Raw genomic sequence first — 26,283 nt, 5'->3', positions numbered from 1 at the left:
TTTATTCTTTGCGCCGAAACGGACATCTATCACTTACACAATAAAAATGATAATAACAATAAACAATAGTGCAGACATATTATTCAGGTAGCCATGACACGTGCCAATTTTTGTGCTCATGTCTTTAAAAATAAATTAAATTATTGCCAATTGACTATTGTTCGAAGAGATTGCATTGAGTCAGGATTTTTTAGAGAGTTACTTTCTAATGAAGGCAGTGGGGGGGGGGGGGTGGTACAAATTCTGAGTTACCCCAGACACCCTAGCAATAGGGTTAAACCCCCTTAATGTAAAACGATTATCTTTTTCTTGTGCATAATAAATATTCATTTTAACAAGATCTCAATAAAATGCATATTTTTACTGTAATTACACAGGCTCAAGATAAAAAAAAAAGAAAAAAAGAAAAGAAAAACAGAACAAAACATGCATGTAGATAAGAACCGTAAGCCAGAACTTGATTAGGAGATGGGGGACGACTTGGAAAAAGAATACAAAAAGTTAAGTTATACAGAAAATATAACAAATGATACAGTAGATCTTAAACACACTGTCAGTATTTTATTTTTTTGCGATTCATTAAAAAAAAAAAAAACTAAGCCATATATTTCCAAGCACTAAACACGAGGTACACGGAGATATACGAGGTTTGGAACTTCAGGAAAAAAAAAATTAAATCCCCTATTCCCGATTTTCAAAATTTCCACACATAATAAACCTTCTGAAGTCTACCACTACACGACCCAAGGGCCTTCCAACTAGCCTCGTACCATGTGCAGGCATAATTTAATATATTTTGATCCAGGGAGAGATACTTGTTATTCAGATAGACTCACGAAGACGCATGTATACGGGGTGTGAAATTTGCAGAAAATTAAGTTGTAATGACGCAGCTTAGTTCTAAGAGACAAATGTTGAGAGGATAGTGACTTACCCTATGAGTGGTGTCGTAGACTAGCTGGTGAGCGTATCTCGGACATGGCTGCTCTTGGAAGCCTTTTCCTTGTTGATTGGCTGTTCCTGGTGTTGCTGGCAAGCTTTGAACAAAAATATCTCTATCAGATCTGTCATTTTTGTAAATACATGTCCTGGTAAGAAAGAAAACCCTGATTATTATATTTACCTAATAAAACTCCAGAAAAGACGTTGTTGGCTTTCACTATCCTGTGGAAACTTTTCTCCTTAGTATCCTTGCATTACAATAAGACTTTAATCTCTAATCGGGTTCCCAATCACTTCCGAAATGTTCCCTTCCGAGGAAATTGCTTCCCGGAAGTCAAAACATGCGGGAAAAAACCCCTAGGTAATTCCCCCGGAACATTTGGCAAAGAGAATGTAAAACAATTAAAAGAATTTCGTATAGTATTTCTGTTAAATCCCCCCACTGTAACATTTCCTCTGGAATATTCACCCCCTAGAAATTTCCCTTCCCAAGGAAGAATCTCCCTATAGAAATCCACCCCTAGCCCCCCTCCAAAAAAAATGTCTGTATGCTTCCAAATACCAAATACTATACGTAAACAACGGGCGAATTTTATAACTTACAAGCCTCTCCCCACAGACTGTGGGGGTCATTTTAAACCTAAAGACACAGTTATTTGATCCTTTAAATATACTGAACCAAATGGCTATCTCAAAATTTTGATAGATAATTGTGGGGAAAAAAAGGGGCGTGGGAGGGGGCCCAGTTGCCCTCTAATCTGCTTGGTCACTTAAAAAGGGCACTAGAGCTTTTAACTCCTGTTCGAATGAACCCCCTCTCTCGATCTTCTAGGATCATTATTTCGATACAATCATCCCAGAAAAAAACAAACAAACAAATAAACACGCATCCGTGATGCGTCTTCTGGCAAAAATAGCAAAATTCCACATTTTTGCAGACAGGTGCTTGAAACTTCTACAGTAAGGTTCTCTGGTACGCTGAATTTGACGGTTTGATTTCCATTAGGATTCATTTAATTTTAAATGGTGTTTCACCACTGTTTAAAAATTAGGCAAATTTTCTCAGGCTCGTAACTTTTGATGGGCGATACTAAACTTGATGAATTTATATATTTGGAATCAAAATAATAAGCTGATTCTTATGATGTATCTATTGACAGTAAAATTCAAATTTTTGAGTCTACTCGGTTACTACTGAGCCAAGTCCCTCCTTACTTACAGTTTGTTGCCACAAAATGTTTGATACGATTACCTTGGGGAGAAACAAACAAATATACATCCTTTTATGCCTGACTTTTCCAGGAAATGATATCAAGTTTCGTGTTTCCACAGGTGGAAATTTTAAAGCTCCAGCATAGTTTTTTTAGGATATGCAGAACACAATAGTGTTTTTTTTTTCACCAAGACAAGACCCCCGCACCCTTTTCTAAACCATGCACATTTTCCTACGCTAACAGCTTTTGATGAGCGATGAGCGACCTTAAAGTTTAACGATTTTGTACATTTAAAATCATCATGAAAAACATATATTTTTTTATACATTCACTATTATAACCTCCCTTATTTTAGAGTTTTAGTTATTATTAGCACAAGTCACTCTTTACTTACAGCTGGTTACCAGGAACTAGGCGAAAATGAAAAGATCAAGAGGGTTAGATGAAGTTTTAAAGATAAGGAAGACACGTTGCCAAAAATCATTACAGTGTTTTGAAATAAAGAAGTCATATTTGTTGACCCTGTGCGGTCGCTTGCAGAAAAAACAAAAATCACAGAAGGTATAAAGGCAATTATGCACAGCATCTAGAGGTTTTTTGTAGCATTTCACGTTTTTTTTTTAATAAAAAGGCGCTAAAAAAATTTAAAGAAGAAGTGCTCGCTTCGGCCATTTTATAACAAAGGGAATTATTGAATTTATATAAAGTTCAGCGTCCCTCATTTAACTAGATGAAGTCCAACCAAACTGATCATACCTTTTCCTCAATATAAATCTTTCAATCACAACTGATGACGTGACAAAATGCAAAATTTCTTATCCCGTACATTTTGTAACATTTGCTTACCTGATAGTATCACTTTATAATCTTATCAAACAGTTTAGATCATACTACATGACAGACAAATCTTAGCTACCCACATGAATTCAAATCTCTACAAAGTGTAGGAGTTGATAAATGATCATTAAATCAGCTATACCCTAGCATTTTTTTCCGCCTTTTCAGCGCCGACTTGGTAGGTAGTTTGATGAGTTAATATTCATTATACTGTATTGTCAACGCGTAGTTTTCCAGCTTGGAACACAATTTTAGTGAATTATTTCTACCTTAAATCAGAACTGGCCAAACCAATATTGCTAGTTATTGAAATCCGTCATAATCACTACAGGTATGCTATAAATTTTGAGTCTTACGACTTACATTAACTAAAATTTTTAACAGCAATGATGCCTACGATATGTTTGAAAGCCTTAAAAAAGAAAAAAAGCTAGTTAAAAAAAAATGATTATGAAAAAGGTATTCAATTCACAACGAGACGATAAGTTGCATCTTGCCTACATTCTAGGCTTAAGAAAATATTTTTCCCGTAATTTTAAAGGACCAGGAACAAGGCTATTTCACTGTGGTAGTTTAAAAGACGTATTGGTACATTATTTGTCAAAAAGAGATAGATAATAAGAAGAGACGTCATTTCAACTTTTATTTAATGGACATTGACATCCCATATTTTTTCTACTGGGAGGGGATAAAAAGCCTTCCTTACTCTAATTCTAGTTCTGGAAGTGTCTGACGTTTTGTATATGTTTTATAACTTTTTGAATCTCGCTCCCCCCCCAAGCCCCTTCTGCGAACCCCCTAACCCGAATAACCCAAGGGAAGCCTTCATAATCACTTCCCTGATTCCCTGAATTCCCTAAAAAAAATTTATTGCATTAAGAAATACGCCCATTTCTCCTTTATCTGGCAGTTAAAGAAATCTATTAAAGGTTTTTGACACAAAAATTGCCGAATTCCAAGCTGAGTTAAAAGTGTAGCAAGCATTCTTATTCCAACATAGGGTAATATTAATATTTGATATTTCAAATTTCTTTCCTCGCTTGTGAAATGTATGTCTTGTATTGATAAATTTGTAATTATACTTCAGCCACTACTCTGTAGACTTTATGTTTTTTTTTTTTTTTTTTTTTTTTTTTTTTTTTTTTTTTTTTTTTTTTTTTTTTAGTGTTAAATACTGACTTGCAGTATATCTATAGGGTAAGGCTTATTTGTTAAGTTTAGGCTACCACTAAACAAAAAACTCAACTACCACTTATATAAACATTTGCTGAGAAGTCCCTACTTAAAAAGATATATTTTAATATAAGTTGGACTAGAGTGAAATTGTTCTAGGACCCAGTAGTCTTGATTTAACAAAAGTGTCAAAAACTATTTTTTTTTCGTTCAGAACTTGTTGAGTTGAAGACAGATTTATATTTATTGCTTTTGACACTATATTTAGTATTTTTTGTTTAAGAATAATTTTGAGGATAAAACCCAATAGATACAGTTAAAGTAATACTATTGCTTACCAGCGATTGTGCTTTATATCGTATACCCAGAAAGAGTTCTTGACACCGTCACCATCGCGTTTCTCCTTTTCTTTACTTAAACCCTGTAAAATAGTTGAATTAATATAACACCAAAGCGACACTGTAATAGTATAAACTACATTAAAGATCCTGTTAGATACATCCAATATTACTTTACTTTATGAATTGCTCGAATCTAGAGGAGGTATTTAGAATTTTCCTTCGAAAAACCCCTTCTGAGAATTATAGAACCAACGAATATTGTGAGGCATGTTGTCATTTATCTCCCTTATTATAGTTCAACTACTGTTTTAGTAAATTAAGAAATGAAACTCGATTCAATGATAGGAAAAATCTAGAAACTTAGGTGGGAAAAAAGGGCAACTATCTTACATTATGAACAAATCAAACGCAGCGCAATAGCACTGCCTAAGTAAAGAGCGATGTAAGAACAATGTATTACTGTTTTTTATCAAGGCACATCGTATAGAAGGATTTGTCGTGCAAAAGGAGCTCATTCGATTGGAATAAGATAGCACTATTGTCCCTTTTCAAGTCAAAAGTGATTGAAGGGCAGCCAGCCCCCCACGCCTATCATTCCCTCCTGCACATCTAATCAAATTTCTGAGATAACCATTTTGTTCAACACAGTTTAAAGGTCCAGTAATTATGTGTTTGGGAATCTCAACCCCCCCCCCAAAGACCTCAGGTAAAGGCTATAAGTTTTACAAATTGACCATTACTAACATATAAAGTCTTTATGAAAGGGGTGGTGGTAAAAACTTCGGAGGGGGCTCATTACATTGCCCTTTTTGAAGAGACAAAAGTGATCAAGGGCAACTAGCCCCCTCCACCACGTCCTCTTTTCCAAAATGCATCCGATAGAAATTTTGATATAGCAGTTATATTTAAAATAGTCCAAAGGTCACAAAACAGCACCATCAGGCGGTTGAAAAAACCCCAAGACCTGGGGGCAAGGGTTGTAAGTTGTGCCCCGGAGTCATATAAGGTTTTTATGGAAGGGGTGGTCGTAAAAACTTTACAGGAGGCTCATTTGATTAGAATATGTGGGTTCTAGTAGTTCACTTTTAAAATTCAAAAATGATGGAAGTGACGCAATGGACAGGAGCCTAGCCCCCCTCCCCCCTAACGCCCTCTTTTCTTGCAACACATCTAATCGATACCGTGAGACAGCTATTTCGTTCAAAATAGTTCAAAGAACGTATAACAATGCATCCAGGGTTGACACAACCCCCCAGAGCCCAGGGGCACGGGTTGTAAGTTATGCCCTAAGGACATTTAAGATTTTCATGGAATGGGTGGTCGTATAAAATTTGGATGGGGCATCGTAAGTTTTTTTTTTCAACGGATTACCTTATCACGACAAAACATCTAGGGCATCAAGAGGGAGATGTTCCACTGACCAAAAGTCAAAATGTACCTACTACTACTACCAATATTTATAATACTGCTGCTACCACTGTTACTACTACTACTATTACTACTACTACTATGCTATTACTGCTACTACTGCTCCAGCGACTACTACTGCTTCTATGGTACTAGTATTATTAAGGCTTCACACAGGAAGGTGAAAATTTAACATAACATTGAGGGGGAATTTGAAATAAATCAAACCGTACTATGTGTATACAGATTGTCAAAAGGACGCATCTCAAGAATGGATTCGGGTATTAAGTTGGAACTTTCAGAGAATGACTAAAGGGCAATATCAATTGACCAACATATGATATGTGCATGGTACTGCTAACACTACTGTCACTGCTAATTTTACTGCCAATATTACTGCTATTACTGCTATAACTGCTGTTAAACTGCTCCAACTAGTGCTTTGATTGCAAAGACTTTTAGGGTTAAGAATATTAAGATGAAAAGGGTGTCAAAAGGGGGTCAAAAGGGCACATAGCAATACTTTTGGGAAGGGCTTACGTATCAAGGTAAAACTTACGGTGCATCATGAGGCAGATGTTCAACTGACTACATGGCAGGTGACATGTACATGCTACTGCTGTCCTTAATACTACTGTTAAGTACTGTTGCTACTGCAGTAAAGGGCGCATCATTAATATTGTCAGAACGGCTTGCCGTCTGGGGTATAATAAGTTGGATGTATAAGTGACCAGGAGGTAACACATACACGCTACTATTGCTATTAATACTGTTGTTGTTATTGTAGCAACTTCACTGAAAACAAAATTGAATTTGAATGTTTCCAATTTTTTAGCTTTAATAAATAACATTAAGACTTTAGGGAGTAAATATCAGTATATGTACATTAAACTGTCAATCCACATTCACTGTTTTTTTTTTTTCAGTAAAGTGGAAATTATGCTCTGATCTTCAGAAGGCATGGGGGGGTTGTCAGCCTAACTCATGTTAAATTTTGCTCGTTCTCAGCTTGATTCGACTATTAAAGTAATTAATTTGAAAGATTTTCTCCACAAACAAGTTTTTCAAAGAAAAGTAAAGAGCTCCTATAAATCAAAAATGAGCAGAAATAGAGTCAAATAATCTCCCAAGCGTAAAACTACCACAAATCACCACCGGTAAATGAATAAAACCCAAAACGAACAGAAATTACAATAAATAACCATGTTCAACTCAAAGTGAGCAAAAACGCAATAGGTGCACGCTACCACTAATACTACTACTGCTGCTACTTTTACGACTATTACTACTACTACACGAACTACTAAGTCTATTGCAACTACTTGTAAAGCCTAATCAAACAAATCAAACGCAGCGCAATAGCACTGCCTAAGTAAAGAGCGATGTAAGAACAATGTATTACTGTTTTTTATCAAGGCACATCGTATAGAAGGATTTGTCGTGCAAAAGGAGCTCATTCGATTGGAATAAGATAGCACTATTGTCCCTTTTCAAGTCAAAAGTGATTGAGGGCAGCCAGCCCCCCCCCCCCCCCACGCCTATCATTCCCTCCTGCACATCTAATCAAATTTCTGAGATAGCCATTTTGTTCAACACAGTTTAAAGGTCCAGTAATTATGTGTTTGGGAATCTCAAACCCCCCCCAAAAAAAGACCTCAGGTAAAGGCTATAAGTTTTACAAATTGACCATTACTAACATATAAAGTCTTTATGAAAGGGGTGGTGGTAAAAACTTCGGAGGGGGCTCATTACATTGGAAATAAGAAGTTCTATTGCCCTTTTTAAGAGACAAAAGTGATCAAGGGCAACTAGCCCCCTCCACCACGTCCTCTTTTCCAAAATGCATCCGATAGAAATTTTGATATAGCAGTTATATTTAAAATAGTCCAAAGGTCACAAAACAGCACCATCAGGCGGTTGAAAAAACCCCAAGACCTGGGGGCAAGGGTTGTAAGTTGTGCCCCGGAGTCATATAAGGTTTTTATGGAAGGGGTACTTGTAAGGCCTAGAGCATTAAGATGAAAATTTGCACATTGTATTAATGCACATTGTATTAATGCAACAGGCTAATTGTATTAAGTTGAGACTTTCAGGACTTGAAGGATTGTTCAGCTGACCAAAAAGCAATTTATAAATACTACTTCTTTTCCAAGCACTAATACTATTACCGTTAATACTACTAGCACTAAGTCTATTACTATGACTGCTATTAAAACAATGCCTAAGGATATGAAGGTGAAATTTTTACGGACTATTGAAGGAAGAAGGTGAACTAAATCGTATCACTCCGTCCACATGCAGGTTCTTAAAAGGCGAACTAGCAATATCTTAGTAACGGTTTATTGTTTGAAGTTGAAACTTAAAGGGCTTGTTATGGGAGATGTTGAACTAACCAAAAGACAACATTAGCATCCTAATGCTTACGCTTTTACTCATACTGCTATTGCTACTACGACTACTGCTACTAAGGCTAAGACTACTACTATTAATTCTACTGCTACTATTCCTACTATTGGTACTACAGCTGCTACCACTAAAGTTAAGCTTATTAAGGCGAAAAATTTGGGGACAGTACTGAACTTAATCGAAAAACACTATATGCATACAGGCTGTCAAATGGACATATAAGCAATCCTTTAGGAACGGTGTTGAGCAATGGTTAAGGTGCTGTTGGAATTTTAAGCGGGTATTTAGGGCCATGTTGAAGAAAACCAAAGATGCTGTTCAAATGCAGCTGCTAATGCTACTATTGCTGCTACTACTATTTCTACTACGCAGGCTAAGGATATTAAGAAGAAGCTGCCAAGAAACATTTAGGGTGATGTTGAACTAAATCTAAAAGAACTATGGTCATGTAGATTGTCAAAAGGGTGCAACAGCAATATTTCAAGAATGGCTTACATTATTAAGTTAGACCTTCCAGGGTAAGTTGTGGCTGATGTTGAACTAGCCAGAATGCATTATGTGTAAACTATTAACACTATTTCTACGATTGCTGTAACTAGTGACGCTAAAGAAGTTGAAACTTTTACGGAGCGTTTAGCGTACTTTTAATTAAACAAAAAAACTATATGCATGTAGGTTTTCAAAAGGCATAGAAGCAATAGCATAGGCAGCGTTAGCGTAGATAGCAATATCATAGAAACTTTTAAAGGAGCTAAACCGACGGGAAATTAAAATTTCCAGCGCCCAAAAGTCAAAAGTGATTGGAGGGCAAGCAACCATCTTCTCCAGCCCTTTAATTTTCCAAACACATCCCATCAAAATTTTAAGATAGCCATTTTGTTTAGCATAGTGGCACGGTCCAGTAGCTACGCCTTTAAGGATATTCGGTATGTCAACCCCAACAGCTACAGAATTTTGCACATTATGCTCTAAAACTAAATATTGCTTTCAAACTAAATCAAAAGGCACCGTGTGTATACTGGTTGCCAATAAGACATCTCATCAATGTTCCGAGAACAAATGAGGGTATTAAGTTAAAACTTTTAGGGCTACTATTATTATGACTGGAAAAAAAAAACTTTACTAAAAAAAACAACAACAAAAAGTAAATATGGATTGGCAGTTTAATATGGGTATACATATCCTTAGTCTTAATAATTTTGTATTTATTTAAGTTGAAAAAGTCAAAACATTTAAGATGTATTTTGTTTTCAGTAAAGTGCAAATTGTGTTCTGGTCTTCAAAAGGCCCGGGGGGTGTTGGCCTTACTCCTATTAATTTCGGCTCGTTTTGAGTTTGACTCGGTTTTTTGTTATTGTAGTTTCGGTTCATTTTGGGCTTTACTTATTTATTGATGGTGACTTGTTGTAGTTTCACACTTGGTAGATTATTTTACTTTATTTCAGCTCTTTTTTGGTTTAATGCAGCCCTTTACTTTTCTTTAAAAAACCTTTTTTGTGGAAAACGTTTTTTTAGATTAAAAGCAATAGAAACCCAGATAAACTCTGAATGAAAATCCTCGCTCATGATTTATGTTATGCAGTTTTTTTTTGTTTTTTTTTGTCATTTATTGTCTAATGCACAGTTTTATATAATTCGTTAACGCTAAAGCAAAATACTATAGGGCCGGCTAAGATTCGAAAAGTAGATACATAGGCCGAAATTATTAGATTTTTCTAGACAACTCATCCAAATCAACATGGCAACGGGCACTAAAGGACACCCACCATTTCTATTCCATTTTTTTCTGACAGTTTTTTTCTCTTTTTGATTCATCTGATAACATTTCCAAAAAAATATGGCTGAAAAATGATCCGGAAGGAGATAATCAAACAGTTCGTGGTAACGAACTGTAGTAAGGAGCGACCCGGCTCAATAGTAACCAAAACTCTAAAAAATGGAATTTTGATACCAATACCTACATCAAGAGAATCGCATTTTAATGCTGATTTTAAATATATAAGATTCGTCAAGTTTAGTCTTACCCATCAAAAGTTACGAGCCTGAGAAAATTCGCGTTATTTTAGAAAATAGGGGTAAAAGCCCCCTAGAAGTCATAGAATATTAACGAAAATCACACCATCAGATTTAGTGTATCAGAGAACCCTACTGTAGAAGTTTCAAGCTCCTATCTACAAAAATGTGGAATTTTGTATTTTTTGCCAGAAGGCAGATCACGGATACGTGTTTATTTGTTTTTGTTTTTTTTTCCCAGAGGTGATCGTATCGACCCAGTTGTCCTAGAATGTTGCATGAGGGCTCATTCTAACGGAAATGAAAAGTTCTAGTGCCTTTTTTAAGTGACCAAAAAAATTGGAAGGCACCTAGGCCCCCTCCCACGCTAATTATTTTACCAAAGTCAACGGATCAAAATTCTGAGATAGCCATTTCATTCAGCGTAGTCGAAAAACCTTATAACTATGTCTTTGGGGAAGTCTTACTCCCCCACAGTCCCCGTGGGAGAGACAACAAGTTACAAACTTTGACCAGTGCTTACATATAGTAATGGTTATTGGGAAGTGTCCTCACCTCCTCCTAATACCTCGATCTTTACGCTAAAGTATTTTTAGTAATTTCAACTATTTATTCTACGGCTTTTGTGATTCTGGGGTCATTCTTAATGGATTGGGACAAAATTTAAGCTTTAGAGCAAAGAGCGAAGATCTGACAAGGGGGCGAACCTCCTCATATATGTAATAAAAATATGAGAATACAAAAGTTCTTTACGTAAGCTAATTTATAAGTTACGTAAATCTTTTACTAATAAAAATATTCGTAAAAAATTAAAATTCCTAGTTGCCTTTTTAATTAACCAAAAAATCGGAGGGCAACTAGGCTTCCTCTCCCGCTCTTTTTTTCTCAAAATCATTCGATCAAAATTATGAGAAAGCCATTTAGCCAAACAAAAAAAAAAAAAAAAAAAAAAAATGCGAATTTCAATTTAATTATTCCTCTGCGGAGAGCCAAAATCAAAACATGCATTGATTCAAAAACGTTCAGAAATTAAATAAAAAAAACAAGTTTTTTAACTGAAAATAAGGAACGACATTAAAACTTAAAACGAACAGAAATTACTTCGTATATGAAAGAGGCTGCTTCCTCATCAACGCCCCTCTCTTTACGCTAAAGTTTTTTACTGTTTTAAAAAGAAGAATTGAGAGAAAGAGTCAAACTTTAGCGTAAAGAGCGGGGCGTTGATGAGGTAGCAGCCCCTTTCATATACGAAGTAATTTCTGTTCGTTTTAAGTTCTAATGTCGCTCCTTACTTTCAGTTAAAAAAAAACTTGTTTTTTTTTATTTAATGAAAATAAAAAACCGCTTTTTTGACGTAATAATCAATGAACTGTAAAAAACTAAAAAGGAACGGAAATCATATAATGGATAAAGAGGACTACATGTAAAAATTCTTACTCTATTCGTTTTGCAGGATAAGTATGTATTTGACAGATAATAGACTTCAGTTTGCGGTTTTTTACTGCGTTTGATTTTTGGAAACACAATAAGTGTCTTGTTCGAGGAAAGAATAATTAAACTGAAAATACTTGCTAAAAATGATCAACATAAGTCAGAGCACGGGAAAGTGGAGCATATCCACCAATTATTTTGCATAGTAAAGATCTTTCTCTCTTTAATTTAATTCGCATGTTAGAATTATGAACAAAACGACGAAAGAATGAGTGGGACAGTATAGCGACGGGATTTTTTTTTTCAAAGTCAAGAGAAAGGTTAAAATCAAAAGGAACGGAAATCACACTGTATATGAGCTTCGTAGTGAATTTTGACCCTTCCATTTTTATTCTGATTAAATCAATAATTTTTTTTTTTAACGGAAAGTAAGGAGCGACATTAAAACTTAAAACGAATAGAAATTACTTCATATATGAAAGGGGCTCATTCCTCATCAATGCCCCGCTCTTTACGTTAAAGTTTGACTCTTTCTCTTAAATCTACATTTTAAAACAGTAAAAAACTTTAGCGTAAAGAGCGGGGCGTTGATGAGGACGCAACCCCTTTCATATATCAAGTAATTTCTGTTCGTTTTAAGTTTTAATGTCGCTGCTTACTTTCCGTTAAAAAACTTGTTTTTTTTAGTTTCTGGACGTTTTGAATCAATGCATGTTTTGATTTCGGCTCTTCGCGGATGAATAATTAAAACGAAATTTGCATTTTTTTTATTTTTTTTTGGCTTAAAGGCTTTCTCATAGTTTTGATCGAATGATTTGAAAAAGAAGGTGCGGGGGAGGAGGCCCAGTTGTCCTCCGATTGTTTGGTTACTTAAAAAGGCAACTAGAACTTTTAATTTTTTACGGATGTTTTTATAAGTAAAAGATATACGTAACTTACAAATTAGCTTATGTAACGAACTTCTGTATTCTCATGTTTTTATTACGTATATAAGGGGGTTCACCCCCTCGTCAGTACCTCGCTCTTTACATTAAAACTTAAATTTTTTCCGAATTTCTTAAGAATGACCCCTGAATCACAAAAGCCGTAGAATAAATAGTTGAAATTACTAAAAATACTTTAGCGTAAAGACCGAGGAATTAGGAGGAGGTGAGCCCATCATATGCGAAATAATTTCTGTTCGTTTTAAGTTTTAATGCTGTTCCTTATTTTCAGTTGAAAAAACTTTTTCATATGTAATTTGTCATTTTTAAATAATGCAAGAAAATCCTGCGCTCACTTCATGGAAATTTTCTTCCGCCATGACAAATTCCTCCAAGGAAAGTTCCCCCAACATATCCCCCTCTTCCCTGCCCCCCCCCCCCCGAACAAAAAAACTGAAAACGTCTGTACACTTCCAAATAACCATTACTATATGTAAACACTGGTCAAGGTTTGTAACTTGTAGCCCCTCCCACGGGGACTTAGGGGGAGTAAGTCGTCCCCAAAGACATAATTATAAGGTTTTTCGACTACGTTGAATAAAATGGCTATCTCAGAATTTCGATCCAGTGACTCTGGGAAAACAATCAGCGTGGGAGGGGGCCTAGGTGCCCTCCATTTTTTCAGTCACTTAAAAGGGGCGCTAGAACTTTTCATTTCCGTTAGAATGAGCCCTCTCGCAAGATTCTAGGACCACTGGGTCGATACGATAACTCCTGGAAAAAAAAACAAATAAGTACGCATCCGTGACCTGCCTTCTGGAAAAAAAAAATACAAAATTCCACATTTTTGTAGATAGGAGCTTGAAACTTCTACAATAGGGTTCTCTGATACGCTCAATCTGATAATGTGATTTTCGCTAAGATTCTATAACTTTTAGGGGTCGTTTCCCCCTCTTTTCTAAAATAAGGCAAATTTTCTCAGGCTCGTAAGTTTTGATGGGTAAAACAAGTTTTTCAAAGAAAAGTAAAGAGCTGCTATAAACCAAAAATGAGCAGAAATAGAGTCAAATAATTTCTCAAGCGTAAAACTAAATTTTGCTCGTTCTCAGCTTGATTCGACTATTTAAAGTAATTAATTTGAAAGATTTTTTCTACAAAACAAGTTTTCCAAAGAAAAGTAAAGAGCTCCTTTAAACCAAAAATGAGCAGAAATAGAGGCAAATAATCTCTCAAGCGTAAAACTACCACAAATCATCACAAGTAATGAATGAAACCCAAAACGAAGAGAAATTACAATAAATAACGAAGTTAAACTCAAAGCGAGCAAAAACATAATAGGTGCACGCTACTACTAATAATACTATTGCTGCTAATTTTACGACTATTACTACTACTACACGAACTACTAAGTCTATTGCAACTACTTGTAAAGCCTAGAGTATTAAGATGAAAATTTAAGGCATATCAGCAATGTTATAGCAACAGGCTAATTGTATTAAGTTGAGACTTTCAGGACTTGAAGGATTGTTCAGCTGACCAAAAAGCAATTTATAAATACTATGTCTTTTCCCCAATGACACCATATCTGGTCGGGATTTAAAATAAGAGCTCTGAGACACGATATCCTTCCAAACATCAAATTTCATCCGATCACTCCTTCGTAAGATAAAAATAGCTTATTTTTTCTAATTCCCCCCCCCCCAAACTCCCCAAAGAGAGCGGATCCGTTCCGGTTATGTCAATCACGTATCTAGGACTTCTGCTTATTTTTCCCACCAAGTTTCATCCCGATCCCTCCACTCTAAGCGTTTTCCAAGATTTTAGGCCCCCCTCCAACTCCCCAATGTCACCAGATCATGTCGGGATATACTCTGAGACACGATATCCTTCCAAAAATCAAATTTCACTAAGATCCGATCACCCATTCGTAAGTTAAAAACTTCTCATTTTTTCAAATTTTTTTATTTAACCGTCCCCCCTACCCTCCCGAATGGTCGAATCGAGAAAACGACAATGTTTAATTTAATCTGGTCTGGTTCTTGATACACCTGCCAAATTTCACCGTCCTAGCTCACCTGGAGTGCCTAAAGTGGCAAAACCGGGATAGACAGACAGACCGACAGAACTTGCGATCACTATATGTCACTTGGTAGATACCAAGTGCCATAAGAAAGTGACCAGAATAGCTTCGTCCCACTCGAAGACTTACGTAGAAATTTACCCCAGAAGAGATTAGCGTTCCGTGAGAGAAAGAGATTCCAAGAAAGATAGATAGAAGGGGTAGACTGGTGATTCTAATCATTATCATTTTAAAACATACTGTCCATAACCTGCTTATATTTACTCCAACCTATTATTTTGGTCATATATCAATAATTAGTTAAAAAGGATACGGCGTTAGACTTTACAGTCCCTACCAGCGGTGCTGATCTCCGTTTCTTGGCCCTTCAGCCAGGAAGTGCAATGGGGGGATGGGGGCCAGCCATCCTGTGCTTTCGAACACCCTTCCTGTTTACCTTCCCCAGATTTCTCCGGGTACCCATTTAGAGCTGGGTCGACTCTGGCTAAGCATACAGAGTCACGCCACTGACCCCCGTCCCAGACTGACGAATTTGGTCCACATTCGAACCCGCGTCCTCTCAGACAAAGGATCCCGAATCCAGCGCACCAATCCACTCGGCCAGGACGGCTAATAATTAGTTAGAATTAGTCATTATTTTTTCTAAACTCAGATGGTTTTTTTAACACAGTTAAATTGGAAGCAAGTCTAAAAATACAATAGATATAAATTTAAGAAATGCGATAAGAATTGTGCTGCTAAAGTGTTCATTTCAGATGAAAGGATAAACGACACTGTGTCTTTTTTAAACGCCATCAAATAATTAATATTAATAAATGGTTTCTCTCTCTTTTTGGCTATTAACATTTCTTTTTTTTCGACTTGAGCATGCTATGCAGCGAAAGAAGCAGGAGAAGTGTTTTACCCAGTATGTTTTGTTGCAACCTATCAATATATCTTTATTTCCATATGGTGCGTCCTTTCTTCCGCTCACTGCGATCAGTTTTTATATACCGGAAAGAATCCTAGTATGTTAATTAAATTAACCCCTATATATGTTTTGAAGAAAAATGCTCTATCATAGGCAGCTTTTTAGAATGAATTGCCGTAGAAATGTTGGAGGGAGCTTATTCAGTAGGAAATTGAGAGTTCTAGTGCTCTTTATATAAGAGTCAAAGTGATGATTGATGGCAGCCATACCCCCCCCCTTTCAAGCTGCCCTTTACACAAACAGTTCCAATCAAAATCGATCATTTTGTCGAAAGAGTCGAAGCGTAACCTTAATACCCTTAGCCTTTCCGGACACACCCAGGATGTAACAACCGCCTCTTTTCCAATGATAAATACTAAAGAATGAACAACTTGCATAATTTACAATAATTGAATCTGGCAGGCAAGACATCCCCAGAGGTATAGTTATTGGACATTCAACTATTTAAGCCAAATGGCAGTTTCAAAGTTTTTATCAGTGTTGAGGGAACATCAAAAAAGGACGTCGGGGAAGGGTCCTTACCCCTGAAAGCACTTCCCACTGTCTCCCTAAACACGCCCTGAAGGTTTCGATTTAACAATCTCTGCCGTTCCTGAGATATTGATGATGCATCCTTTTGCAACTAGTTGATTTTGTTCAATATTTATTGAAATTAGTTGCAAGTAAAAATAGTCGCAGTCACAGTCGCAAGTAGTCATAGTCACAGTCGAAAGCAGTCACAGTTACGATCGCAAGTAGCTATAGTTGCAGTAACAACTAGTTCCATGTGCAGTCCATGCAATGGTAGTGACCTTCAAAGTTTCAAGTTAATACCTTTTTGGACACATCCAGAACCAAACATTCCACATTACCATGATAGATCCTGTAAAGAATGGGCAAATTGTATATTTCACTATCCTTTCCATTGGGCTATGGGGACATGAAATCCCCGACGGCATAGTTACCACACCTTTCGATCCTTTTGAATAAAATGGCTCTTTCAAAATTCCGATGAATCTGACTGTATGAGACATCCAAAAAGAGTGAACGGAGGATTGCCACCCTCCATTTACTTTCAAATACCCCTTTCAACATGCCCCTGAAATTTACAACTCAATACCCTCAACCTTTCCTAAGATACTGCTGATACTCACCTTTTGACAGCCATTATGTATACAGTGTGTTTTAATTAATTGAATATCGCACTAAACATTTTCTAAAAGTATTCAAAAGTGGAACTAGTCACAGTCCTAAGCAGCAGTAGTTAGTCACGAGCATTCGCAGTCACAAGTACTCGAAGTCGCAGTCACACTCAGTTACAGCCGAAGTCGCATATAATTACAGTTGCAAGTGGTTAAAGTCACTAGTAATCACAGTCGCACCAGCAAGCAGTTACAGTAGCAAAAAGTCGCAGCTGCGGTGGGAGTATGAGTAACAATAGCAGTAGCCCTGAAAGTTTCAAGTTAATACGCTTCATAAATATTACAGATACACCATTTGGATAACCTGGATGAAGATAGTGTCTTTTGATTTCAAAATACTCCTCTACATTTCATGAAACTTTACCTTAATACCCTTAGCAATTTTTGACACATCCTAGATCAAACATTTATCCCTTTCCCAATGATAAATCATGCATGTAAACAATGGAAAAATTGCATAATTTACAATCCTTGCTCCGGGGGCCTGGCATCCCTCCAGGTACAGTCATTAGATTTTTGGACTGTTTGGAAAAAATATTTTTTTCTAAATTTCGATCACAGCTGAGAAGGAGAGGCTTCTAAAAAAGGCAAAAAGGATTGTTGCCATCCGACGAATTTAGAACATCTTTCTATACATGCTTTGCAAGTTCCAACTTAAAACCCTTAGCTGTTACTTAGGTATTACTGATACGTTCTTTTGAATAACCACACGCATATGGTGTCTGTTGATTCCGCGCAATATTACCCTCAACATTTTCTGAGAGTAGTCACAAATAAAATCAGTCGCAGTCTTAAGTAGCTGCAGTTGCAGTTGTGAGTAAACGCAACTAGTCGTAGTAGATATCGCAAATAGGTACAGTTGCAAGCAGTCAGAGTCACAAGTGATTGCAGTCGCAGTCAAAGTCACAAGTAGTTGCAGTTCCAGTAGAAGTACCAGTAACAGTAGTATTGGTCATGCAAGTTACATGTCAATACCGTTAGCCGTCCGTAAGATGTTGCAAATACGCAATTTAGATAACCTGGCTGCTCATGGTCTCTTTTGATTCAGTTCATCATACCCCTCAGCATTCCTTAAAGTTCCAAACTAAATTCCTCTAGCATTTTAGAACACACCAAGGATGAAACATTCGTCAGTTCCCAATGATAAATCCAGTATGTAAACAATAGGCAAATTGCACAATTTAAAATCTTTGCCACAAGGACTCTGGGGAATATGGCATCCCATGAATCAAATTTTTAACTTTTGGACTATTCTGAACAAAATAATTTTTCTTCAAAACTTAGATCAGTGTGGAGGGGGAGGGGCATGAGGGTAAAGAGTGGCTTCCTTCCGATCGTTCTTCAACACACCCCACAATACCCCTCAAAATGCCCTCAGCCATTCTTGAGATATTGCTGATGCACCCTTCTGACAATCAGTATGCACACAGTGTGTTTTGATGTTGTTCAGTATGCCGGTAGGGATAAATAAGAGCTCTGAGACACAAGGTCCATTTAAATATCAATATTCATTAAGATCCGATCACCCACTCGTAAGTTAAAAATACCTCATTTTTACTAATTTTTCCGCTCCTTTCAGCCCACCAGATGGTCGAATCGGGGAAAACAACTTTATTAAGTCAATTTGTACAGGTCCCTGACACGCCCACCAATTTTCATCGTCCTAAAACATCCAGAAGCAACAAACTTGCCAAAGCACAGGACCCACCTAACTCCCCCAAAGAGAGCGGATCCAGTCCGGTTACATCAATCACGTATCTACGACATTTGCTTATTCTACCCACCAAATTGCATCCCAATCTCTCCACTCTAAGCGTTTCCCCCTCCAACTCCTCGCCAGATCTGGCATATGTCGCCAGATCTGGTCGAGATTTAAAATAAGAGCTCTGAGACATGAGTTCCTTCTAAATATCAAATTTCTTTAAGATCAGGTCACCCGTTCTTAAGTTAAAAATACCTAAATTTTTCTAATTTTTCCGAATTAACACCCCCCCAACTTCCCCAAAGAGAGCAAGCGCTTAAATTATGTCAATCACGTATCTAGAACTTGTGCTTATTCTTCCCATCAAGTTTCATCCCGATCTCTCCACTCTAAGCGTTCTCCAAGATTCCCAGTTTCCAAGATTTCTGTTTCCCCCCTCCAACCCCCTATGTCCCTGGATCCGCTTTGAACTGAAAACGGAGTATCTGAGACACAATATCTTACTATATATCAAGTTTTATTGAGATCCGATCACCCATTCGTAAGATAAAGATACCTCACTTTTCACGTTTTCCAAGATTTCCAGTTTCCCCCTCATACTCCCCCCAATATCATCGGATCTGGTCAGGATTTAACATGAGAGCTCTGAAGCACAAGATCCTTCAAAATATCAAATTTCATTAAGATCTGATAACCCGTTCGTAAGTTAAAAATACCTCATTTTTTCTGATAATTCCAAATTGCCCACCGTAACTCCCCCAAAGAGAGCGGATCTAGTCTGGTTATCTCAGTCACGTACCTTGGACTTGTGCTTATTCTTCCCAGCAAGTTTCATCCTGATCTTTCCACTCTAAGCCTTTTCCAAGATTTCTGCCCCCCAATTCCCCCCACTGAAACTGAATCCAGTCACGATTTAAAATAAGAGATCTGAGTTACGAGATCCTTCTAGATATGAAATTTCATTAAGATCCGATCACTCCTTCGTAAGTTAAAGATACCTAATTTTTTTCTTAATTTTTCAGAATTAACCCTCCCCCAACTCCTTCAACGAGAGCGGATCCGTTCCGGTTGTGTCAATCACGTATCTAGAACTTTTGCTTAGTTTTCCACCAAGTTTCATCCCGATCCCTCCACTCTAAGCGTTTTCCAAAATTTTAGGATTCCCCTCCAACTCCCCCCATTGTCTCCGGATCCGGTCGGGATTTAAAAAAAGAGCTATGAGACACGATATTCTTCTAAATAATAAATTTCATTAAGATCTTATCAACCGTTCGTAAGTTAAAACTACCTTATTTTTCTAATTTTTCCAAATTAATCGTCCCCCAGTCTCCCCCCCCCCAGATGGTCGAATCGGGGAAACGACTATTTATAATTTAATCTGGTCTGGTCCCTGATACTCCTGCCAAATTTCATCGTCCAAGCTTATCTGGAAGCATCTCACCTAGCAAAACCGGGACCGATAGACAGACAGACAGACCGACAGAATTTGCGATCGCTATATGTCACTTGGTTAATACCAGTTGCCAGAAAAAAAGAAAAGGAAAAGGAAAAGAAAAGAAAAACAAATATTCAATTACCCTGCATTTGAGCAATTCGGGATTACATTTCAAGAAAGACAAAAAAGACAAAACAAAAAGAAACTAAAACTACTTGACAAGTATCGCCTAAAACAAAACCAACATCTTGGCTCCATTGAGGTCCACTAAATTATCAAAACCGTAAATATTAAAGGAAAATAGCTTTAATTCCCGCTGGAATTCACGAACATTATTCATGTTTCTCAAAGGGGTAGGTAAACAATTCCATGCATGGGGTCCTATATGCCAAATAGAAAACTGAGATCTACGGGTAAAAGCAAGCGGACGACGAATTATATTAGACTGCCTCGTAAAATGCGTATGAATATCACTTCCTAATTCAAACATACTTTTAAAATATACAGGTAAACAATTTTGGAAATATTTGTACATAAACAGGCTACAATAAAGAGTAATAAGTCCTGCTAAAGGCAAGATTTTGCAATCAATATACCTCTTTTGTATCGAGTCTTTAAAAATAACACCGAAAAACACTCCAAGCGTTTTATTCTGCAAAACTTGGATGTGATGGAGATGAGAAGAAAATGTACTACCCCAAACAGAACAACAATATAGCAGATAAGGATGAATTAAGGAATAATACAATGTTTTTAAAATATCTCTTGGGAAAATATACTTCAACTTTCTTAAAATGCCAACATTCCCAGCGAATTTGAGACTAATATAATCTATATGTTCTCTACAACTAAGACATTCATCAATTTAAAACTCCTAGATATTTTGCACAATTTGTTCTTGAAATCTTCATATTAGCAAAATTTAGTCTATCAATCCAAGGGTAGTAATTTGAGCTCCTAACATACAATAAAAAACAAGATTTATTATAATTCATATTTAACTTATTAAGCTTCATCCACTTTTGAACAAACTCCAGACAAGAACTAATACGACTCAACAGCTGAATTTCCGTTGTGCAGCCACAGTTAAATGAGTGTTATCCGCAAAGCTGGAGACAATTACTTTCTCCCCATCACATCCAAATTCAAGATCATACAAAGTTATATTAAAAGCTCTGCATAAACCATTTATAAAAACAAGAAATAACAGGGGACCAAGAACTGAACCCTTGAGGTACTCCAAATTTAACATTACTGACTGAAGAAACGATATCCCTTAATTGTAAGTATTGAGTTCTTTCTTTTAAAAATAAGGACAGTAATTCAAGAAATGGTCCTCTAAAACCACAATTTTCTAATTTGGCAGTAAGTATAAAATGGTCAACAAAGTCAAAAGCTTTTACAATATCAAGAAAAACACAATCAACTTTCATACCATTATCCAACGCAACACTCACAAAAGGTGTCAAAAATAAAACAGCGTGTTCAGTAGATATACCCCTCCAAAAACCAAATTGATTTGGATTAAAAAATGACATACTTTCCAAAAATTCAACCATTCTTTTAAATATTAATTTCTTAAATAATCTGGATACTACTGGTAATAAAGAAATGAGCCTATAATTTCCTAGTATATTTTTATTCCGGCAGTAAAAGTAGAGAGAGTGGGGTTTACATTATTCACTTTAAAAAATTACATTACCATCAATAATAATAATAATACTCACAGACAGTACATGAATTTCATCTCGATAGGGATCAATTGTTGACCGTTGTGTGAAACCCGCAGCAGGAACTTGATTAGTATCTTGTCTTGTTCCGTCAGCTATTACGTCAATCTCACCCGTGTCCACATGATATGTGAAAAAATCGTTCATGTATTCTTTATGTCTCTGTCCGGCAAAAATGTACAATTTTCTATAAGTCTAAAAAACAAAAGAAAAAAAAGGAAAAAGAGCAAAGTAACATTAAAATTTGTTTTAATACTACAGTATGTTTTATGCAACACCTCGGTTTTACTTTCCAAGGGTAATAGGGCACCAGACAGATAAATTTTAACAGTAATTCTTGTCTGAGCAGCCCATAAGTCACAGACTTGATAACCCAATCGGCAAACAAATCCCCTAATCATAGGCTGAGATGTTATGTGCTATTACCCGTACTGTCTTGCACCAAAAGTTCGAGAATAAAACAGGATACTGTTTTACGTTTTTATACGGATATTTTCCCTCAGTTGTTTAGGAAGTATATATCATCAGTCTGCATGACAGTTGGACACGGTTCGAAGATATCTCCTCTGATATTAGTATTCTCCAATTTAAGGAGATTTTACTTCTCAAATATATATCGTGAGGTAAGTCAGTGGATTTCAGTTCAATTTCCATTCAATTTTACCTACTGTAGCTTCTGCCCTTCAATGAAGGTGGCACGTGTGGGTCCAGTCCTGGTGCTATCGGTGGTCTCATAACTAAGTTCTGAGACCATATTTTTTATACATGGCCATAAGAGAAAACGCGGGACAACAATTACAGCAAGGAAAATTCCTAGCCAGTGAAAACAAGGAAAGAATGCAGATATTTGGGCCTAGAACTCAGCTCAGTCATCCTACTACAAAGGAAAACAAAAATATAGACTAATGTCCACGAAATAAAATGAAAAGAAAAAACACCTAAAAAAGAAAACAAGAGCCAACTCTACACATCAATTGTAAAAAGACGGCTGATTGAAAAACATAGATATTGAAAGGAAAAGCAAATATGAATTTAATGTGTTAGGGAATATAATCTCACCTCCCCCCATTCTCCTACCACAAACTTTTATTACAAAGCGTGCATAGGACCCCTTCTTTAAGCCCAAATCATAAAAGATTTTCAATCTGAATGATTGGAGGGGGAGTGGACGCGTTGTCTCTCAAACGTCCCCTATTTACGACTTACCTTTCAGCAGAGAGGTAAGCAGGTTTCTGGCTCAGCGACCGAAATTAAACTTATTGGGTAGGTTGGGGTTTAAGCAAGGATTTAATTCCCTACCTTTGCCCTAAAAGTTGGCAGTGGGAGGGGTAGGTTAGTTTCATGGCCCACTGGCCCGCTTTAGCTCTATAATCCTTCATTTTCTAAGTCCTTACATGATTCCAGTTTAAAAAGGATGCAATATGCCTACCTTTCTTCTAAAAAGTAGGCATTGGGGAGAGAGAAGTAATAGAGCATAAGTTTGAATACATAGTGCATCTTAAAAGTAACATGTGTCATGAACAATAGGTGTCAAGGCAATGGGCGTCATGAACTTGAGAGTATAGTAGATATTAAGCTGAAATTGTGAATTTTGAGACAATTTTAAAAGAAGATGTCAATACTTTATTTTATCTTTAGAAAAAATTCTTCTTAGGACTTGCTCTTTAAAAACTTTTGAGGGGTCGATAGCTGAATCATTTAACTGAAGGCAAATAAACGAAACCAAGGTTTAATTTCACCTAAGAATTTAGTTTCACCTATAGTTAAAGAATCCTGATACATGAAATTAGGTAACTTAGTAATTTCATATATACCATTTATGCTTGGTACCATAGCCTTGCTTTCATATATGAAAGAGAAAAAATTAACATTCTCATATTCTATCTCTTAGCTAGGTTACCCAGAGTTTTACATAATGAAGAACTAAAATAAATGAAATCTTATCTCGAGAAACTGTAGTAAATAGATTAAAATAATAAATGGCAGATACAGGAGGAGGAAGGGGGCAGCATCTCTTCGGCTTAGGTGCCGTTATCTTCCTTAGCTTAATTGCCGTTTATTCTTCTTCTTCAGTTATTACTTGTATTTATAAAAATCTTCAAAAAATCGGTTATGATTCTAGTCACCCCCCTCCTTTTTGCCCAAAATTCTAAATCCGTTACTTCAAGAAATGAATCACAGTTTATAGTTTCGATCAATTTTGCAATGGAGAAAGTGGGGGTTTGACACTTTGCAATTTTTAATTTTACATTATTACGGTACTCATTTTCAACGAGTAATAAATTTCATTATTATTACAGTGGTGCAAAGCAACACTACTGCTTTCACAGCTTTTTTTCTTCATGTGATCAGCAGTCTTTGGCTCCGAAGTGATAAGAGATAAAAACTCGAAATTTTCCCCTTGATATGGGAATCGTGAAACGGGGCACAAAAGTTCCGGTGAAGTTTGTAATATTTCCAGTATTTTTTTAGAAAAAAAACTCTTCAATGTTCAAGTTTTACATGGTGTCAAAACAAAACTATCCAAGCAGGGAAAGTAAATATTATCAAAACAAAATAATGTCATACTCCTGCAGAATATTAATTTATCTCTCTGAGAACGGGAGAACGAAATTCCATATCTCATCTGGATTCCTTAGGAATAATTCTGCGAAAGTCGATCTCAAATGCCAAATTCAGACATTATGGACTGTTTTCTACAATTTTTGATTCGGGGCCTCTCTCATTTTAACCAAGTAATACTATGTAAAGTATGCAAGATGGCATGAATTTTTATGCATGAAAATAACTTTGTTCACTTACAAATAGTTTCCACAATTGTCAAGATGCATCAAATTGTTTTTATATCCTAAAGATGATTTTTTTCCAAACACAACATAATTTTTCTTCAATGCCAATAGACGGATTTTGATCTTCAAAGAACGAGTACTGACACTGGATTTTTGAAACGAAATGTATTCTCTGAATTTTTCTATTTTATTTTTTTTTGATTTTACGGATTCCCAACAGCAAAACGTCCTTTTCAAAACATATCCAAGCAAAACGCCCAAAACTTTTTAGAAATCAAATACTTTTGAAAACTAAAAGAACTTTATATAATATCTTCGATAACCTAAACAAAATTTCTGAATCTCTCTCTCTCTCTCAAAAAAAAAAAAAAAAATGAAATAATACTGTATTTACTGATTTCAAAACAAAGAAGTTACGATTTTGTTTTCCAGAATTCACGATTTTGATGGTTATTTTCATTTAAACGTTTAATCACAAAGATCGAGCAAGAAGACGTACACTCTTATGTTCGGAAATTAACCGTACACTATGACATAAAAAGTTTATACAACGAACCGTTTCACGTACGGTCATTAACCGCAATATATAATAAACAGCCTTAATACATGTAGGCCTAAAAAGAAAAATAATGCGGATGCAGAGTTTTATGATTATTTCGTACACACAGAACTTATTTAAGAAGTCCTCTAATTACACGTTGACCTTACAAACAATAACTTGGAATAGCTGTAACGCATCTGCATAGGTGAAACGCGGGCATACGCATTTATAACCCGAGAGATGTAGTTGCATTTGTTGCTCCGCAACTGTGACCAATAGGTTAGAGTTGGTGCAACACTCCATAAAGACTTGGCACCAGATGTTTATATTACGATGTCGACTCGTCCAAACAAAAATGGTTGCTGATCCAAAGGTGGACAAAACCGATGCAACCCTTCACTAATTTCGTGTCATAATGACAGTTTTCTTAGAAAAAAAGACAATTAAAGTGCTATAAATCGAACCAAATCATAAGCAATCACGCCCAATTCAAATGTAAAAAAAAACAATATTGACAAAGTGCTTTGACTCCACATGCAGTAGAGAAAAAGAGCACATATTTAACAGTAAATAGATCAAATTATACATCCAACGTTATCCTTGTCTTGGTGATAAATCCTTCTATAATCATTTCAGATTTACTTCCGCATTCCTTGTTGCTCACCTCCATTTTACTAACACGAGGAAATAAATTGCAACTGCATCATTTTCCCCTCAAAAGATTGCTTTTGAAAAAAGAACATATGAAAAAAAATCAACTGCGTAACATCTTAATGAGCAAAATTTTAGCTTGCAAATATGCCCTGTCAAACAGTTCGTGGTAACGAACTGTAGTAAGGAGCGACCCGGCTCAATAGTAACCAAAACTCTAAAAAATTGAATTTTGATATCAATAGCTACATCAAAAGAATTGCATTTTAATGCTGATTTCAAATATATAAGTTTCATCAAGTTTAGTCTTACCTATCAAAAGTTACGAGCCTGAGAAAATTTGCCTTATTTAGGAAAATAGGGGGAAACACCCCCTAAAAGTCGTAGGATCTTAACGAAAATGACACCATCAGATTCAGCGTATCAGAGAACCCTGCTGTAGAAGTTTCAAGCTCCTATCTACAAAAATGTGGAATTTTGTATTTTTTGCCAGAAGACAAATCACGGGTGCGTGTTT

General features: G+C 36.2%; 1 protein-coding gene across 1 annotated transcript in view; it reads right to left on the bottom strand.

Annotated features, from left to right (window-relative positions):
- Nucleotides 1–26,283, bottom strand: part of LOC136043083 (muskelin-like) — a gene marked incomplete in the record, with an annotated part of 167,685 nt that overhangs the window by 46,782 nt on the left and 94,620 nt on the right. The window contains 3 exon segments of the mRNA XM_065728007.1: nt 935–1,088; nt 4,505–4,587; nt 21,783–21,980. Of these exon segments, the coding sequence (XP_065584079.1) occupies nt 935–1,088; nt 4,505–4,587; nt 21,783–21,980 (435 nt within the window).

Source organism: Artemia franciscana, unplaced genomic scaffold, assembly GCF_032884065.1.
Source record: "Artemia franciscana unplaced genomic scaffold, ASM3288406v1 Scaffold_289, whole genome shotgun sequence".
NCBI classification, from domain to species: Eukaryota; Metazoa; Arthropoda; class Branchiopoda; order Anostraca; family Artemiidae; genus Artemia; species Artemia franciscana.
The sequence above is the reverse complement of the archived record's forward strand: the minus strand, read 5'-3'. Positions and strand labels throughout refer to the sequence as shown.